The sequence below is a fragment of the Danio aesculapii genome, chromosome 17 (genome assembly GCF_903798145.1).
Source record: "Danio aesculapii chromosome 17, fDanAes4.1, whole genome shotgun sequence".
In the NCBI taxonomy this organism is placed as follows: Eukaryota; Metazoa; Chordata; class Actinopteri; order Cypriniformes; family Danionidae; genus Danio; species Danio aesculapii.
The window spans coordinates 9,277,104-9,296,645 of NC_079451.1; the positions used below are offsets into that span (position 1 = coordinate 9,277,104).

At 36.7% G+C, this 19,542-nt stretch overlaps 1 protein-coding gene across 2 annotated transcripts in view; it reads left to right on the top strand.

Annotated features, from left to right (window-relative positions):
• kif26ab (kinesin family member 26Ab) overlaps positions 1-19,153 on the top strand; it is a 182,380-nt gene extending 163,227 nt beyond the window's left edge. For both annotated transcript variants that reach the window (XM_056476627.1, XM_056476628.1), the window contains 8 exons: positions 1-210; positions 6,922-7,105; positions 9,686-9,845; positions 10,476-10,638; positions 10,943-14,285; positions 14,935-15,125; positions 16,738-16,888; positions 16,987-19,153. The exon at positions 1-210 is cut by the window's left edge and continues 53 nt beyond it. In XM_056476627.1, the coding sequence (XP_056332602.1) occupies positions 1-210; positions 6,922-7,105; positions 9,686-9,845; positions 10,476-10,638; positions 10,943-14,285; positions 14,935-15,125; positions 16,738-16,888; positions 16,987-17,165 (4,581 nt within the window). In that variant the 3' untranslated portion in view covers positions 17,166-19,153. The remainder of the gene's footprint in view (positions 211-6,921; positions 7,106-9,685; positions 9,846-10,475; positions 10,639-10,942; positions 14,286-14,934; positions 15,126-16,737; positions 16,889-16,986) is intronic.
• The last annotated feature ends 389 nt before the right edge of the window (positions 19,154-19,542 follow it).

Below are 19,542 nucleotides of genomic sequence, written 5' to 3' on the forward strand. Positions count from 1 at the left end.
GCGCCCTGTGCCATCTCCTGGCTCTTCAAACTCATCAACGAGCGCAAGGAGAAGACTGGCACACGCTTCTCCGTACGAGTGTCAGCTGTAGAGATCTATGGCAAGGACGAGAGCCTGCAGGACCTGCTTTCTGATGTTCCTACCGGCAGTTTGCAGGACGGCCAGTCTCCTGGAGTCTACCTGCGGGAGGACCCCATCTGTGGCACTCAGGTCAGTAACAACATGTCTGCTGTCATTTTTTTTTACTTGGCAAAGCACACCTAGTTTTTATTTTTGAGAAAACATTTGTTATTATTATGATCTTTTTATGTATTTTTTATTATATGTATGTTGTATTTTTAATCTCTCTGCATCTTTACAGATTTTTGCAATTATCTTTATTGAATAAAACCATTAATTAGTGATATATCATATTTACATCCCATCTAATAAAGCTAGACTCTAATATATTCTAATATAAAAATTTAAGACTTAAATATATTGATATTATTTAATATAAATTTGTATTTACATTTTTTTTAATAATTTTAAATCTTATTTATTCATTTTTTAATATTATAATTTTTATTATAATTTAAAAATAAAAATGTATAATTTTTAATATCAATAAGGTGGCTTAAGAAAGCTAACATTCTGTTATACATAACATTATTATTCTTCCGTCTTCTTCTTCTTCTTCTTAGACTATTTTAATAACGTATCTCCTCCTAGACCCTTCATACTACAACCACCAAACTAACTCCAAACCTCCAAACTGTCCTGAATTAAGTTGTGTTATCTTTTCCAACTGATCCGACTTACAGTTTTCCCAAAACTTTTTATGGAAAATTCAGAAAAGTCTCATTGACCTAACATCGGACCAAATTTTATGACCTCATAACTTTGTACCAGACTGTCATACAGACTTTAGCAGGTCGCAAACCAGAAGCGCCGCTCGGCGCCGCGACACGGCGTGCACATGACAGTTAAAACTATTACACACCAGATGCGCACATTTGCATGATATTTAACATGAAAGTAATCAGATGGCGCTCTGTGGCGCCGCAGGAATATGAACAGCGCCTTGAGTTGTGGCTGGGCGCCGCCGACAGCCGTCGACTTGCGGCGCCGGTGTGTGTACCCTGATAGAAACCTATGTTTAGAATCCTGAAATGTATGGCGCTGGGTGGTGCTGTGAGCGGCGCTTCTGGTGTGTGACCCCCTTTAAGGTTGAGCTCATTTAACTCAGACTACTAATCTGTCAGTCACTGATGACCTTTCAACTTACAAGCCACACCCGAAGAACCACTTACAGCAACACCTTAGCAATGACCTAGAACACCTTAGCAGCACTCTAGCAACCATCTAGTGATGCCTTATCAACCACCTAGCAACCACTAAGAACACCCTAGCAACCACCTAGCAACCACTCAGACACCCTAGCAACCACCTAGCAACACCTTAGCAATGACCTCGAGCACCTTAGCAACCACCTAGAAACACCCTAACAATTGCTTAGCAACCAATCAGAACACCCCAGCTACTGCCTATCAACACAATAGCAACCACCTAGCAATGTCTTTGCAACCACCTAGCAACACCTTAGCAACCACCTAGCAACCACTCAGAACACCCTAGCAACCAACTAGCAACACCGAAGCAAACACTCAGAACATCCAATCAACCACCTACTGTTTTAAAAAACTTCTTAAAACTACTATAAACTTTCAGGCTAGGCTTTCTCAATCCACCATTAAGTTTGTCTATGAACTTTACTTTTCTGGTTATTTTAATATAAGGATAATATAATCAATTTATTTTTGTTTCAGCATTGTGCAGTTCAGTAAATATTTATATTACTTTTATATCATATTATATGATGTTATATTATATTATATTATATTAATTATATTATATTATATTACATTATATTATATTATATTATATTATATTATATTATATTATATTATATTATATTATATTATATTATATTATATTATATTATATTATATTATATTATATTATATCATTTTATATTATGTTATGTTATGTTATGTTGTTATGTTATGTTATATTATATTATATTATATTATATTATATTATATTATATTATATTATATTATATTATATTATATTATATTAATTATATTATATTATATTATTTTATATTATATTATATTATATTATATTATATCATATTATTATATTATATTATATTATGTTATATTAATTATATTATATTATATTATATTATATTATATTATATTATATTATATTATATTATATTATATTATATTATATTATATTATATCATATTATATTATATTATTATATTATATTATATTTATTATATGATATTATATTATATTATATTATATTATATTATATTATATTATATTATATTATTTCATTTTATATTATGTTATGTTATGTTGTTATGTTATGTTATATTATGTTATATTATATTATATTATATTATATTATATTATATTAATTATATTATATTATATTATATTATATTATATTATATTATATTATATTATATTATATTATATTATATCATATTATTATATTATATTATGTTATATTAATTATATTATATTATATTATATTATATTATATTATATTATATTATATTAGATCATATTATATTATATTATTATATTATATTATATTATATTTATTATATTATATTATATTACATTACATTACATTACATTATATTATATTAATTATATTAATTATATTATATTATATTATATTATATTACATTATATTATATTATATTTTATTATATTATATTATATTATATTATATTATATTATATTATATTATATTATATTATATTATATTATATTTTATTATATTATTTTATATTAATTATATTATATAATTTTCATATAATAATTTATACAGTTTTTGCGTACACCTCATTTCATAGTGGAACCTTTAGCAGAATACTTTTAGTTGAGTTTAATCACTAAATCTGAAATTAAAGGCCAGATGTTGTGGTGGTTCTTGTTTTACTCAGTGCTCCATCAGGATCCATCTGGGTGAGCTGCTGCTCGGCTACACCCTCCCCCCTCTTACCTTCGATTGGATGGGGGTAAATTTCAGGAGGGGGTAGGTATAGTTTGGGGGTAGATGGAGAATAGTTAAAAGCGCTGCCAGGTGTTGGCATCAGATGTTGTTTTTTGGGGGGTCCATATGAAGCAGCACATCAAAGGCTGCCTAGAGGCCTGTGAAGTTCAAATCTGGGGAGTGGGATTGTAAGCCTTCTCTCCTGTCTTTAGTGTTTACACTGGTTTTACAGTGTCATTTTACTTACAGGTGGTCAGTGAGCACTGCGGTAAAGAGCCAACTATTATTGTGAAGGAACCTGCTTCTGATGACTGCTTTTTGAAATATACCCTTTATAAATTGATAGTTCTTTAACCCAATTTTATGTCAAATATGGACAAACTCAATAGTTGTGTTACAAATTTAATTGAACATTTAATAGAACAGTTGGATTTGTCCATATTTTACCCAAAATAGAGTTGAATCAACTGCCATTTTTAGACTGTGTTTACACTAGTGCGCTTTCTTTTTAAAATGGCGATTTAAGGCCTGTGCACAACAGGACACTTTTTCGCTCGTGCTTTTTGTTGCCATTTATAACTTCTTGTGACTAAACAAAGAGTGCCAATTTTGATTGTGCAAAACACAATAAATGCGGAATTTAAAAACAAATGCCTTTGGCAAATTTTTTTTAATTGATGCCTCTTCGTTCAGACTGCAATTTTTACTGTGTTTCTGAAAAAACACTATACAACCTAAGAGGCTAATCACACCAAATGTACTTTCCAGTCTGAGAATGTGAGGTGCACTGCACTGACTTTCTTGTTGACAAGAAAAAAAGAAGTGTTTTGCACTTTTTTTATGTTGCTAGGCAACAACTGAATCAGCTGCGTATTGTGCGCGAGCACTGCTGTTGATATTGTTATCATTGTAATATTTAGTAATATTCATGATTTGTGAAGTCATACAGGTCCAGATAACTCGAAACAGTGACCACTAGTCTTTCCTCCATCTTTAAGAGTCTCTGTAGTCATCTTGACAATACAAACACTGCAGTCATCTCAACGAAAACCCACTTCTGCTTTCATTTTATTGGAGAATGAAAAAGACGCGACTGACATAATGCACTTTTTTTTTCTCAGAGTTGACTTTTTGTGAACTGTGGGCACACAACGTGTAACGCCACAAATGCGAGGCGTGCAGGGCGCATAAGCAGCCCGCAAAATGCTTGCGGCCATTAGAAAACCATTCCAAAGATGCGCCTCAACAAAAATGGACTATGGATAGCAACGCCGCCAATTTAAAAAAAGTTTATTTCAATCTATCTATTCTAAAATGGCACACCAGCATTTTCAAACAAAAAAGTGGTCTTTAGTGTATTCAAAAAAGCTCAATTTTCTCAGGTAGAAGACTACTAAACTAAACCAAACTAAACTAAGCTAAGCTAAGCTAAGCTAAGATAAGCTAAGCTAAGCTAAGCTAAGCATAACTAAACTAAACTAAACTAAACTAAACTAAACTTAACGTATGTGTTTTAAAATGAAAAGCGCACAAGCGTAAATGGCAAAAGTCATTGTACAACTCAGTAATTTGTCACACTGAAGATAATTTAGCTTCTAATACCAAGCAGACAAGTGGCCCATTCCATTCAGACTAATTACTTGTTTGCTCCAAGAAGTCTATAAATATGCTGAATGCATGTTCCATCAAACTCTTCTCAGAGGCAGACGTGTCACCCTCTGCCCTCTTTATCCAGCCCTCACTCTCATCAGTAATCCTAGTCTCTCTTTGGGTGTATTTGTTTCTCTGATTGCTCCAGAGATTTGATTTAATTGCCTAGAACTGGCTCAGTTATCTTGATCTCCTTCTTTGTGAACTCCAACTGGAGATAATACATAAGACACGCTAGGACGATTGTGTTGGTACTGCTTCTGACATTTAAAAATTGTATCTATTGCTGTATGCAGGCATAAGGGGATTCCACACTTACTATTTAACCCAGGGCCAATCTAAATCTGGGGTAAATGCAATGCTCGGTTCACTTTGTGTGTACTTGCAGGATGTTTTTCATGAGTTCTTCACTTTGTGAACTTGCATGGAAGACACATTTTAGGCAAACGTGTGGCACATTCATTCAAATTTGCCTCTATTGGCGTGTTTGTGTTGACTTTGTATGTAATCTTGATGAGTGTCAGAAAATACTACAAATACACACTGTATGTGGAACTCCGTCATAGCTTTTTAATTCTCTTTTTTACCTCATTTCTTCTTTACTTTCGTTTTTCCTCACTTGCATACAACTATTATCTTAAGCTTATTAGCACTATTAGCACTTTTGCTATTTTAAGGATGGAAAAATCTGCTTTGCGCTGGGGCGGATGGTCTAACAAGGTTGAGCTTGTTCTATTAATGAGTTATAGGTGTGTTTAGAGATTAAACCAATGAGAGTTTTATCTCCTATTCCCTTTAGGAGTCAGTTGCGTCGCACCATGGTGCGTTTGCTATTTACATGGCGGACTCTGTAAGTGGAAAAACTTAATGCTTCACTAGTGAGAAAACAGTTAAACAGAGCATCTGCAGTGCAATAATGAGAGAATGAGCCTCCTCATTCTTTACTTTCACTTTCACTTTCTTTCGTGGATAAGGAGACATGTTGTACGCACAGGCATCCGTTAGATATAAATCATTTTGTTTGTTAAGGGCAACAATTTGTTTCAAAACTATTTCTAAATTCCGTTCTAATTTCCAGCAAATGAATAAATGAACAATAATAACGAAGTGTGGTCAAAAAACTGAGTTATATCCAAACACATGTGCTGTGCCCCATATGGTCTAAAACCTGACAGGTGGGAAAATCTAAGCTTGTTTTTAATAAAACAAATATAAATATGCATAAAATAAATAATAATACTAATAATTACAACATTATACAAAAGCAAGTTGTCATGAATAAACTGAAAAAAGCCCCCCGACATGAAGAAGGCATGGAGGTAGTGGTGTTTATATTTATGTAGAAAATAATCATTTTTGTAATATTTTATTCCTTTAATTCTTCTTCATTTGTAAAGATATGTGTGTATTGCTGTACATCCTGTGTGTATTAAACAATGTGTAAGCGAGGCACACAACTAACGTGTTCTGCGCTGGACTTTAGACCTGCTCTCAGCTGGTCAATAGCTCAGTCTATTTTAGTTCTTCAAAATAGCAACGCACCAACAACCTTAACACACCTCTTATCTAGACTGAAACACCCTTGAGTCCACAAAGTGGCGCAAATGGATTTGCTATTTAAACAACATGGTAGAAAACGGGAAAATTAGGGTTTGAAATTAGCAACATGTCATAGAAACACGTCTTGCGCCTTATTGCGCCGGGTGTATGATAGGGCTGTTTTTGATTTGGACATTTAGAAATGAAACTACATAGACGGCTGTTGTTTAATCGTATTGGTGATTCCTAATATGAAATTCAATCGTATGCTTGGACAGTGGTTTTGGAGAATTCGATGTTTCCTCATTCAAACAGAATGCCCGAGCATACTGTCCGAGAGATGTTTTAAAGATGGCCGCCGAGTGAAATGACTTGCCTTAAAGGGACTTTGTTATAACAGAATTAATTCTTACTTTAATGATTTTATACTGTAAATACTGTGTAATTTATTTCCTTACCACAAATCATGCTTTTAACAGAACCTTTATTGAAAATATTCAGCATTTTTACATTTTAAAATGCATTCTATATGGTTTATACGCTGTTTTCTCTTATTTGCACAAAAAAAGTTCCCATGAGGGAGGGCTGCTTTTACTATAGTCTGTGAGACATTTTGTCCCCATGATGTGAAACATATGATACATAAACTTAAACATTGTTTCCATCTTGTAGCTCCAGAACCAGTGTGAATTAAGGGCTCCCACTGCAGAAAAGGCTGCGCTCTTTCTCGACGCTGCCATCGCTGCCCGTAGCACCAACCGTCCGGATGCTGATGAAGAAGATCGTCGCAATTCACACATGCTGTTCACCTTACACATCTACCAGTATCGCATGGAAAAGACCGGCAAGGGAGGAAGTAAGTATTGTGTTCGTAATTTGAGGTTGCTATTGCTGTTGATGAAGACTCTGCATGTACTAAATCGATTATACTCAGTCTAGTCTAATTCCGTCTCCTCCTCCTCTGCATTTTCCCAGTGAAATGCAAAACAGATCCCAAGCTTATTAATCTAATAGCTGTGATATTACAGGCCAAATCAAAGAGTTACCAGAATCCCTTCAATTTGCTTCTCGCTCCATCATGGTAGGAGGGAAATCAATCATGTCTGCTTTGACCACTTCATTAAACTTTAATGGGAATTTTAAGAGATGGTAATAATTCATGAGCAGCTAACAGCTCTAATCGTGGTATAGAGGAACCTGTCACTTTGCCGTCACCGTGCTAATTTGCATAGGTAAATACAGTGTTGGTCAATGTATAATAATGGAGGTGTCTTTCAATGGCTTCATCAAACCCACCGATATCAAAAGCAGCAGCAGAAAGCAGACAAAATAAAAGGGTAGGTTACTGCTATTCACAAATATAATAATAGTAGTTAAAGGTTTAACATTTCTCTATATCATCATGTGTAATAACATAATGTGTGTTCACCCTTTGTCCTTTTTTATGATTTTGCAGAGAGTAAAATGATTGTAATTCCCCCATGAATGAAGATCTTGTGTTTTTTTTTCTGTTATATATATATATATATATATATATATATATATATATATATATATATATATATATATATATATATACACACACATATATATATATATATATATATACACACACACACACACACACATATATATATATATATATATACACACACACACACACACACATATATATATATATATATATATATATATATATATATATACACACACACACACACACACACACACACACATATATATATATATATATATATATACACACATTAAAAAGTGCTCTCATTTGATGCATATTTATTTTATTTTATTTTATTTTGTAGATAGTTGCAAATTAAATAAATTGTGACATAGTTATTTACATTAATCAAATTAAATATCACATCAAGGTCATGTCTTGTGAAAATTCTACTGACCAGCAGTCCAATGTCCGATGCCCATCATCTCAAATGTTGTTGCAATCATTCTGAATGTCCACTGCTTAAATGTTTTGGTTAAATGAACCCTTAAAACTGTCACATGATCACATTTCCAAACATCAGCCAAAAAGAGACACAGGCTGCATCAATTGCGGTAAAGTTTGAACTTTATGCTATAGTTTTGCAGGAAGTGACAATTTTGTTCACTTAAAACCAAAATATGATTTTCCATTCAAGTTAAATTCTCAAGTTTAGAGGAAATAATGTCTATTTGGTTTGAATGATTGTCTTAAAACATCATTTAATATAGTGTTTCAAGAAACATGTTTTATTAAGTCAGCAAAAATGAACTTTAAATACTTTAAATGAACGATTACATTTTATATCTAATAAACATTTCAAATGCAAATCCAGCCAATATTATAGTATTTTTTAATAAAATAAAATAAAATAAAATAAAATAAAATAAAATAAAATGAATTAATAAATAGTATAGAATAAAATAAATAGTATAGAATAAAATAAAAATAAATGAATGAATAAATAAACTACAATAAATAGTATATAATAAATAAATAAATAAATAAATATGTAAATAAATAAATAAATAAATAAATAAATACATAAATAAATAAATAAATAAATCACATAAATGTGGAACTAGTTACTGAATAATAATTATTTGAAGATGCTTAAACATTTTTCAGTGCAGATTCATTGTCATTTGCTAGACATAATCACTGGGAATGGTATGCATTAGCCTTTTGCCACTCCACATTTACATAAACAATGTTTCATACCCAAAGGGCAAGAAAAAAAAAGAGTAGACAGCTCATTACTGAGACTCACGTGTGTATTTATGTCTCACATTGAGTGTAGTATGAATGTAGGTGTTTAACTATGCCAGCTTGATCTATCTTTGAGTCATAGCGAGCTGCGTAACTTACTCATGAATAAATCACACACAGTCTTGTCAGCCGCCAGTCTTCTCTTGGGGTGTTTATTAATATGTCTGTGCATTTGCCACTCCTCACTCTGCCCGACACTACCTCAGTGTGGGAGTGTCATCAGCGTGGTATAACTGTGCCGGCAGCATCTTAAATTGTCAGTGGTATCAGTAATGAGTGGGGCTGACCGTTTATTTGTATCTCCGAATTCAAAGAGGGCTAAGCTGGATGTATTTTTCCCCGAATTAGATATTTTTACACTAAAATCTGGTCAAGTCTGCAACTATAAAACTTTGGAACTAAACTCCATAAATGTAAGTAGTTTATCTGCAACAAATTTTGGGCATAAACTAGTCATCATTAACTCTTTGATTCTCTTTAAATGTTTATGACTAATATTGTGTGTATATTAACATATACCAGTGTCTGCATGAATGTCAATTGCCAGATCAAAGCAGAGCACATGTAAAATTGACCTGAAATTCCAGTTGTTTAATGACAGTATACTGGTGCCAGTTGTAGTGTGGGACCCCAGGGACCACCTCTCATTTTATCTCTCGCTTTTTTCTCTAGTGTCTGGTGGTAGAAGCAGATTGCATCTGATTGACTTGGGTAGCTGTGAGAAGGTGCTGTGTAAGAGCAGGGATGCAGGTGGAGGTCTGTGTTTGTCTCTAACCGCGTTAGGAAACGTCATCCTGGCTTTGGCCAATGGTGCCAAACATGTTCCATACAGGTAAGAATATGTAAATCATATAAGAAAATGGGTCCTGTTGTTCAAAGTGTGTAGATGTGGTGTTAGCATCTAGTATTACTATGTCTACCAGTAGGCAGTGTAGAATAAAGTGTAATACTACATACAATTTGCAGAATGTGCATGACAACTTGTGATATGTAAGATAAGGCTGAGATCTGTTGTGCTTCAATAGATGTAATACTGAAGCATTTGAAAAGCTAATCAAAGATGCCAACAACAAGCTTGTACTTGTGATTTTTCTGTTGACAGGTTTATTGCTTGACTGATGCACTGCTGTTTATCTGTATTTTGCTGAGCTCATGGATGATGAGCTCATAGATTATGCATTTCTTTCAAAGACAACTGTTAAAAAAAATAATATCTAGTCAGGACCACATATGCGCGATTTCTCTCAATTTCACAAGCTATGCACATTTAGCAGAATTGCAATTTTTGTAGCCTTTTGTGATTAATATCAAGGCAGGGGTGTATAGTGAACCTTTCGATGGTTCTGCACTTTTAGAGAACAGTTAACTGCCAGACTCCCTCCGCATTTGAGTAAACACCTTACTTTCTGCTGACAATCTATCAGCCTGTGTTTATGCTGACATTGAAAATTTATTTTTCCAGGGATAGCAAGCTCACAATGTTACTGCGAGACTCTCTGGGGAATATCAACTGCAGGACAACCATGATTGCCCACATCTCTGACTCCCCTGCCAATTATGCAGAGTCCCTTACCACCATTCAGCTGGCTTCCAGAATTCACCGTATGAGGAAAAAGAAATCAAAGGTACAGTTTTAACTGGCTAGATTCGAGAATGCACAAGAAATGATAATTGTTTAGTTGAGGATTAGATTTAAACATAATTAGCTGTCTAGAGAATAGAAATACTTTGATAGAAATAATTATTTAGTTTTAAAATGTCTTAAGAAAAAAATAACACATGGTGAATTGCTTATGAGTTATTGAAAACACCTTATAATTAGGCAATCTGTTTGTTGGGCTTTTTGGAATATTTGCCCAAAGTGTACAGTCAATGTGTCAGATTAGAGTGCCAGATTTAGTTTTTAAATGTTGTTTTGTTGTTGTTTAGTATGCATCCAGTTCTTCTGGAGGGGAGAGTTCCTGTGATGAAGGAAGAATTCGTCGACCACCACATTTGCGACCCTTCCACCCACGGACTGTGGCCCTCGACCCAGATCTACCATCATTTCTCAGTGATCCTGACTATTCCTCCAGCAGCGAGCAGTCGTGTGACACTGTAATTTATGTTGGCCCTGGTGGTGCTGCTATCTCTGATCGAGAACTCAGCGACAACGAAGGACCCCCAGCCTTTGTTCCTATTATCCCTTCTCTTAACCGTAAGCAACGAGGGAAAGATGGACCAGTTGATCGCGATCACTTTAAGTGTAACACCTTTGCAGAACTTCAAGAGCGGCTAGAATGTATTGATGGAAGTGAGGAACCTACAGCCTTTGTTGTGGAATCTGGAGAAAATTCTGGAAGTCCGAAAATGGACCATGGTGCAAACAAGTTAAAAGAAGGGTCAAGTTGCATTTCGGTTTCTCCCAAGACTCCTACCAAAGTGCTTTCATCAACACAGGACAGTATATCCACAAAATCTATTTCTTTAACCAGTAAACTTCCCAGCAGTCCAAAACTCAAATGCAAATTAGAACATTCCAAACTGCAAAGTGCCGCATCAGACAAAGATCTCAGTGACATGTGTGAGAATGTATGTAGGACAAGTGCAGATGGTGAAAAGGTGCAAATGTCAGAGAGTGGATCCATGTGCACTACAGGAAAACAAAGTAAAACAATAATATCCCAAAATTCAGAGCCTGTGGTTAGGGAAAAGGTTTTTTTCAATAAAAAGCTTCCCAAGCCTGCTCCCCCACCCCCACAACAAAGAGACTATGTCAGGGATGGTGGTGAAACTGAAGAAAAGTCAGCCACAAGGGTACCACCAATTGGGATGAGCCATCAAAAAAGAGGTGACTCAATTGGAAACTCTGCTGTCAAGGTCCATCACCTTAATCCCAGGACTCCTGGGGAAATGCGGTCCAATCTTAGAGAGAGGTGCATGGAGAAGGACATATTGAGGACAACTGTAACCCTTAAACAGCCAGTGGAGCTAAATGGTGAAGATGAGCTTGTATTCACTCTTGTAGAAGAGTTATCAATTGGCAGCATTGTGGACAGTGGAAGGCCTTCCAGCATTGTGAGTTTCAATAGTGATTGCTCATTACAGGCCCTTGCCTCAGGATCTCGACCAGTAAGCATTATTAGCAGTATCAATGATGAATTTGATGCCTATACATGCAGTGTTGGTAACTCAGAGGCAAATGGTAAAATGGTGGCACCATTACAAGAGAAAACATTTGCTTCACTGGGTAGCCGTGGTTCTTCTATCACTTCATGGCTTAGTGAGGTAAGCGTCTGCACTCAGGAGAGTGATGGTGCCCAATCAGCAGATGTCTTTCTCCCTCAAGGTACTAATACTGGCCCAGACAGCAATTTCTACTTTGATTCTCTCTTGTTCCAAAGTAGTACACAAAAGGAACCCAAAAACTCTTTAAATGATAGTGGCTGTAGCTTCTCAGATTTAGAAAGTGATAGTGCTATATCAAGCAAGCTCTCTCTTAACAAGTGCCCGTCCTCTCCAGAAGCCCCACAGTTGACTGTAAATTTTTTTCCAAAACTAGAAAAAGCAAATACCATTCATATATCTGATCCCCAGTCGTTTCAAGATTCTCAAGTTGTGCAGTGTGGTCTTTCCAGAAGATTAAAACCTACCTCATGCATTGCCCAGAGTAGCAGTATAAGTGGAAGCAGCTCCAGTAGCAACTGGAGACGTGAACCCCTAAGGCAAGACTGCATACCAGATCCATGGCACAGAGGAGAAATTTCGATGGAGACTTCTATAATCTCTAATTCAGGTTCATCATCCAGACTGGTTAAAAATGGAATGAGTGGAATTCCTGCAAGAAAAGCTGGCACAAGCAGCAACAGTGTACCTAAAATCCCTAAAACACTTGGGCCAAACCCATCCCAAAGGGTAGTGGATGGATGTGAAAAATCTTGCAACAATAGGAAAATTGACCCCCCAAGCAAAATGCCACAACTCAGACGAGGTGCAACAACATTAGGGACAGTCCCAGTTATCCATTCATCAATTGATGTTAAGCTTGCTCAAGAAATTGTCTCTTCATTGGGTAGTTTGAAATTGTCTTCCTTAGGAAAAAGTGGAAAAGCTAGTAAGCAGGAAGAGAGTATGTCAAAACCTGGCAATGTCTCACCACCTCCTCCTCCAGTTCGCAAATCCAGTTTGGATCAAAAAAACCGAATCCTGTTTCCCTCAAGTGCCTTAAAGTCTGCTTATGATGCAGGAAAGTCTTTAGCGCCAAGGGCTGCAGGTTTAGAGGATGACATTGAAGTTTCCTCTCGAGGTGATTCAAATAGTTTACGGGCATCTAACTTAAAGTCAGAACATAGTTTGATGAAAGCAACTTCCAGTCTCAAAGCTAGAGGAGCTAGAGGTGATACAGGACAGCTTTATGGGAGCCAGATATCTCTAGAAAGATGTGATAGTTTATCATCATTGGGGTCTAAACCTGCCCTTAGTCGGGAGAATAGTGGTGCTAGTCTCAATAGCAAGTCAAGCAAGTCTATCAGTAGATTTGGATCACCTGTTGCCACCTCTTCACCAACTACTACCTCTTCACCTTCTTGTGTAAACCCAGTAGCCTCTTTAAAAAGTGGGATGGTCAAAGGTAGTCTTAATGCAAGATCCATACCTGTTAATGCAAACAAAGCTCGTACCTTATCTGCAAGCAACTCCAAAGCTCTAAGCTCTTCCACCAAGTCTCTTGCAGCACCTACAACAAGGAATGCCAACCTTCCACCTTCAGGAAAGACTGCATTACCTCGAGCAGCAGCAGCAGGAGCAGCATCAGCAGCAGGAGGCACTAGCAAATCCACAAGAGGAACTATAATGGGTACCAAGCAAGCAATGCGGGCTGCAAATAGTCGTGTCAGTGAGTTGGCATTAGCCAATCCTTCCAGTAAACAAACAAGGGGCTCAGGTGATTCTGACAGTGGCAATGACAGTGGAGTGAACCTCAACGATGACAAGCATACCCCAATCCCCATTCTTCCATCTCCATATAGTAAGATCACAGCCCCCAGAAGACCTCAGCGCTACAGCAGTGGACATGGAAGTGATAACAGTAGTGTGCTAAGTGGAGAGCTACCTCCTGCCATGGGACGAACCGCACTGTTCTACCATAGTGGAGGGAGCAGTGGATATGAAAGCATGATTCGTGACAGTGAGGCTACTGGCAGTGCTTCTTCAGCCCATGACTCTATGAGTGAAAGTGGGATGTCCTCCTCTGGTCGCACAAAAAGCTCCAAAGTACCCAAGAAGAGGTCAAATGGTAAGTAGTATGTTTTTTTTTTTTCTATGAAGAAACCTTTTATTAGGTTGTTTTGCTTTTGCAGTGTTGAGTGCTTATTTGCAGGGGTGCACATAACTTCTTTTATCTGGTTCTCAAAGGAGTACCTGGAGATGTTGCTTGATCCTCATACAGTTCCTGACACAGCCATCTTGTCAAATTCATATATAAATGCCCATTTTCACAATTTTTAAATATGTGCTGTATATATTTCATCATTTCTAGCTTAAAAATGGTATCTTGAACTTTAATTTTTAATATGTGATTAGCATATATTGCTGTACCTGAGATTTTTATATGCGGAACCATGCAATCAGCAAAAGTACTTTTACATTTATCCAGATTGCTAGGCTTGCATCCCCGTTCAATTGACCCCCATCCCATATCCATAAATTTGATCTCTGGACTCGGGTATGGTTTACAGGTGCTTTTGCAACTCTGTGCTTGCACACAGAGACCAGCTTTATTTTGTTTTTTTCCTCTAAACCACAAGCATGGCAAAGTTACATGAGCCTATGTACTATGTCCCCATGCATAACTGCATACCAGTTTTGTGCATCCCTGCTTGTAGTATCTGCACACAATTGAACTTTTTTATCTCACATTTTTACAATGTCTCTCCATAAACCAGGCCTCCAGAGGCGGCGTCTCATCCCAGCTCCTTTACCAGACACCTCATCACTGGGGAAGACTGGGACCGCGGGTCAGTGGGTGGACCTTCCCCCTATGTCCGGACCATTGAAAGAGCCGTTTGAGATCAAAGTGTATGAAATTGATGACGTGGAGCGGCTTCAGCGCAGAAGACAGGAGAAGACAGATGAGGTTAGAATGAGCGTCTGGATATTGCTTGCACACTGAGGTCCAGTTCAGTGCATTTATATTCAATTTAGGTATTTTCTCGTGGCAAAGAATAAATGAGCATTCTTACGTCATCAATGATGCGCTGTTCAGTTTCAGTGGAGATATCGCTTTAATCGTTTGATATGCAGTGACACAGTCAAATATTTTGCCGAACAGATCAGCCACTTTTGATGCTCATAAACAATCATAAAGCTTTTATATTCCTCTGTGTCAAGTTTCTTCTCAGGTATTTTGTTTTTTCGGAAAGCTACAACTAGCTAAAACTCACTCATTTAGAGGTGGGAACCGGCAGACATGCAACAACTTTAATCATAAAGGTAAACACAAAACAAAAGTTTCCATCTGGAGATCCTGGAACTCAAGACTTGGCTTGCAGCTCTCAGCACCGCCCACGCTCATCACCGGTACCAAGCCAACCAATCACAGAGCTTGTGCTATGCATCGTTGCAACGTGTAGTTAAATTTTTTGAGAGGTGCACATCAGCCTCGATGTCAGCCACAGCATGGGCTATGCGACCGCACAAAGGTTGCTCTGGACCATACGCATACGCTTGATGCAGAAGTATAAAGTCTTATACAAATATAAATAGTAGTATGATTGATGTATCACATTCAAACTCTTGCCACTTTTTATTTAAAAAGTATTTTAAATAATGTATAGCTAAGGGCGTTAACCCGCTTTATGTTGAAAAAGATGGGATCTAAAATGGAACATGTTATTTTTTTTCAATCATTGAATCAGAAGGGTGACATTCACAAATAGTTTCAAGAAGATAATCCTCAATTTTTCTATCAGAGTTTTTAAAGCCAAACGGTATTGCAAAGGACAGTGGCTTAAGACTTACCAAGAGTCACATGCCTTCTATAGCATAAGTGCAAAGGGCTGTTTTTCCAGCCACAGGGGTATTATAGTATTACTGGATAATAGTAGTGCATGTATATTATGTTTCTCCACTTCCTAGTATACATTGTGACATTCTTTGTTTCAGCAGTCAGTTCAGGCTGTTGAGACGGTGTGCTAGGTAATTGGCATGAATGTAACTTGATTGTATAAGTGAACCAGACTGTAACACGAGTATTCTTTCATTTCAATTCCTGGAAAACAACTCATCATTGTTGTAGTTCTGTATCCCATGGTTCCCTTGTGCAGCAAATGTCAATGTCAAAGAAAATAATCTTGTAATCAAACATTTGTGGTATGAATAATGTCATCCAAAGCAACTTACAAGTGAGGATAAAAGAAGCACTTTACACTATCAGAGAGAATAGCAGTATATTAATGCAAATTTTAATGTAGTTTACTTAATTTTTCTCCTCCTATGGTAGGAGGGAGCACATGGGAAGGAAAGAGTGTGTCCTAGAAGTGGTGTGTCAAGCACACTCAGTATTGAACAATGATTCTAAGAAGGAAGGATTGCTTATAAAAGGAAGTACTCATAAGAATACTAAATACTGCAGTATATTTTCAGATACATGGAGTGTTGATAGAAAAGTGTCTGGTGCATACAGAGAAGAGAAAGGTTGTCACCATAATGTCCATTTTTAAACCAAAATATCTATCTTTTGTCCACAGGGCCTGATATATTTTAGCACGAAAATGAAGGTTCTTGAGAAACGACAACAGCAAATCAGAGATCTCAGAGTCAAGCATATGACTCTGAAAGAAGAGCTGGAGGACACCAAGTCTAGACTAATGATGGATCCCAGCAAGTGGACAGGAGAGTGTAAGTATTTTACCGTCTTGCCAGCTTGGCCACACTGGTTTTAACGGACAACATTCCTTTTCTTTGCAACAATAACCATCTTCTGGTTTGGTTTGTAGTTGAGGTGGATCAGGATTTGGATCAGGAGTCGCAGGAGTACTTGGAGGCATTGGAGCAGGCTACAACTGAACTGGAATACTGCGTCAACCTATGCAAGTCCCGCGTCATGATGGTGACCTGCTTTGATATTCGAGTTTCGTCTGACGTGCAGGAAGGACCGCGAGAGGTGGAGGTTTAAGAACGGGATGTGGTGATCGATGGAGAGCAAGAAAGAGATGGAGTAAGACAGGACTCTGGATGTCTGAAAGGAAGGATAATGAGCTGTAGCAGCCGGAGTGGTGATTCTGAGAAATCTTAATAATATGATGGAAAACTGAAATCTGCATGAAGTAGGAACTTGTTGCCTCCTGGAGAAGAGAAAACTGTTCTGGTTATATGCAGTGCCTCATTACAAACGTGGAATAGGCGTACTCGAATGGAAAGCCAACAAGCTTTCATGCGTTTGATGCATTTCCTTACCCAAGGAAAGAGAAGAATCATTCTCGCTTACCGAAGAGTTATTCAAACACACCGCAAAGTGCCTTTTTCATATGACTGTTTTGTACATTTGTTGTCAATCATTATTTTTTCTACTGGTGCTAGTGCTAAGACCAGCATACCCAAGCCAAACCATATTTTGGATTTATTTTATTGCATTGTATAGCATATTTATAGTGTGAAATATCATTTTGGGTGCGGAAGGAGAGCAATTAGCTGACTTTCCACGCTCTGCCTTTGCCTCCTGAACTATCACATCTGTCAGCATATTGTTATTAAACCTTTTGAGCCTTATGTTGTACTTGTACTTACTGTCCGAGTGTTTTTTCTATCTTTCAAATGGAATATCTGTCTTTTTGAAGAACACAGTATCACTCAGCAATGAGCAGGCCTATGTGACGCAAATCTGTTTTCATAAAAGTGTTCGGTTGGTTGCCTTGTCTTCTCAAAACTGGACTTGAAATGGATGCATATCTACCTTTAACATGTTTATTTCCCAGAAAAATCGTGTTGAATTGAATTGGTACTACATTTGCTAAGCCACAATGAATGTATATTATGACGAATGACAAAAAATTCCCAAGAATGTAAAATCTTAAGCATCATTAATGGTTCGGATCACTTCAATACATGCAAGTTGGTGTCACTGTTATGCTAGCGATGGACACGTATTGCTAGAGAGGTGCAATCTATTAAATGCAGATTGTCCTCTTGTTCTTGTTTACTTTAAATAGATACTTTGGCAAAGGGCATTCATCAGTGTAACCTGACATGTCTAGCTCAGCCTTTCTCTGTGGACACAGCGTGTGCTGCATTAAAGAGCTGTGGGTGTGATTAAACAGGGGTGGAGGTGACATTTGTGCGGTACAGGAAGGACTCTTTCCCATATTCGTTCAGACAACAGCGTCTTAAAAATAGCCATAAAAATATCTGATGAGATTTTAAACACTGTGGACCGCTCAACGGCACATCTGATGCTAATACAACACTTTTTATAGACTTAAAGAACGTCAGACTGTCATAAAAATACATGTACGGATGCATTGTAGGTCCGACTACACTGTGGATGTTTATTCAAGCCTTAGTCCTATGCATCCAACAACCTCAGCTAATGCAACTGGAAGCATTTAGTACACATGACTGTAAAATCGGTATTTTTCAGCACTCAGTGTGCTGTTTAATAACTGCTGTTAAAGACCACTTGCATTTCTCTGATGTCAAATACACCTTCATAGAACTGTTTTAACATGTAGCTGCCAAAATGACTTTCCTGTTACTTGTCCATCAAATTATGCGATTGACCTTTAGATCTCATTCCACATTTACTGAAACAGAAACCTTTTCTTGGATTTATTTACCTTTACAAACACACTCTCAGGCCCTTTTTCAAGATGCTGCATGAGATTTGTATTTTTTTCTAGACTTTATTCTTTATCATCTTTCGGATTTTGTAACGATTATGCTGGCATTCGCTATACTTTAAGAACATGGAGTAAACACCAAACCGAAATTTGTTTTCGAACGAAAGCTGACAATGTATGTTGCATCATGTTTCATATCAAATCATATTTTCTAACCTTTTTTGGTTTTGTAAAGAATTTTCTGATCCTCTGTATAAATGTATTATATGGCAGCTTGGGATAACACTGTTTTTTTTTTCTTCTTGTGAATAAAAATGTTCTTATTCTATTGATTTGGTCATTTCTTTTAAACCTCTCTCTATATGTGAAGCATTATATACACTCACTGGCCACTTTATTAGGTACACCTTACTAGTACCGGGTAGGATCCCCTTTTGCCTTCAGAACTTCCTCAATCCTTCGTGGCATAGATTCGACAAGGTACAGAAACATTCCTCAGAGATTTTGGTCCCTATTGACCTGATAACATCAGACAGTTGCTGCAGATTTGTCGGCTGCACATCCACGATGCCAATCTCCCATTCCACCATATACCAAAGGTGCTCTATTGGATTAAGAACTGGTGAATGTGGAGGCCATTTGAGTACAGTGAACTCGTTGTCATGTTCAAGAAAACAGTCTGAGATGATTCACGCTTTATGACATGGCACGTTATCC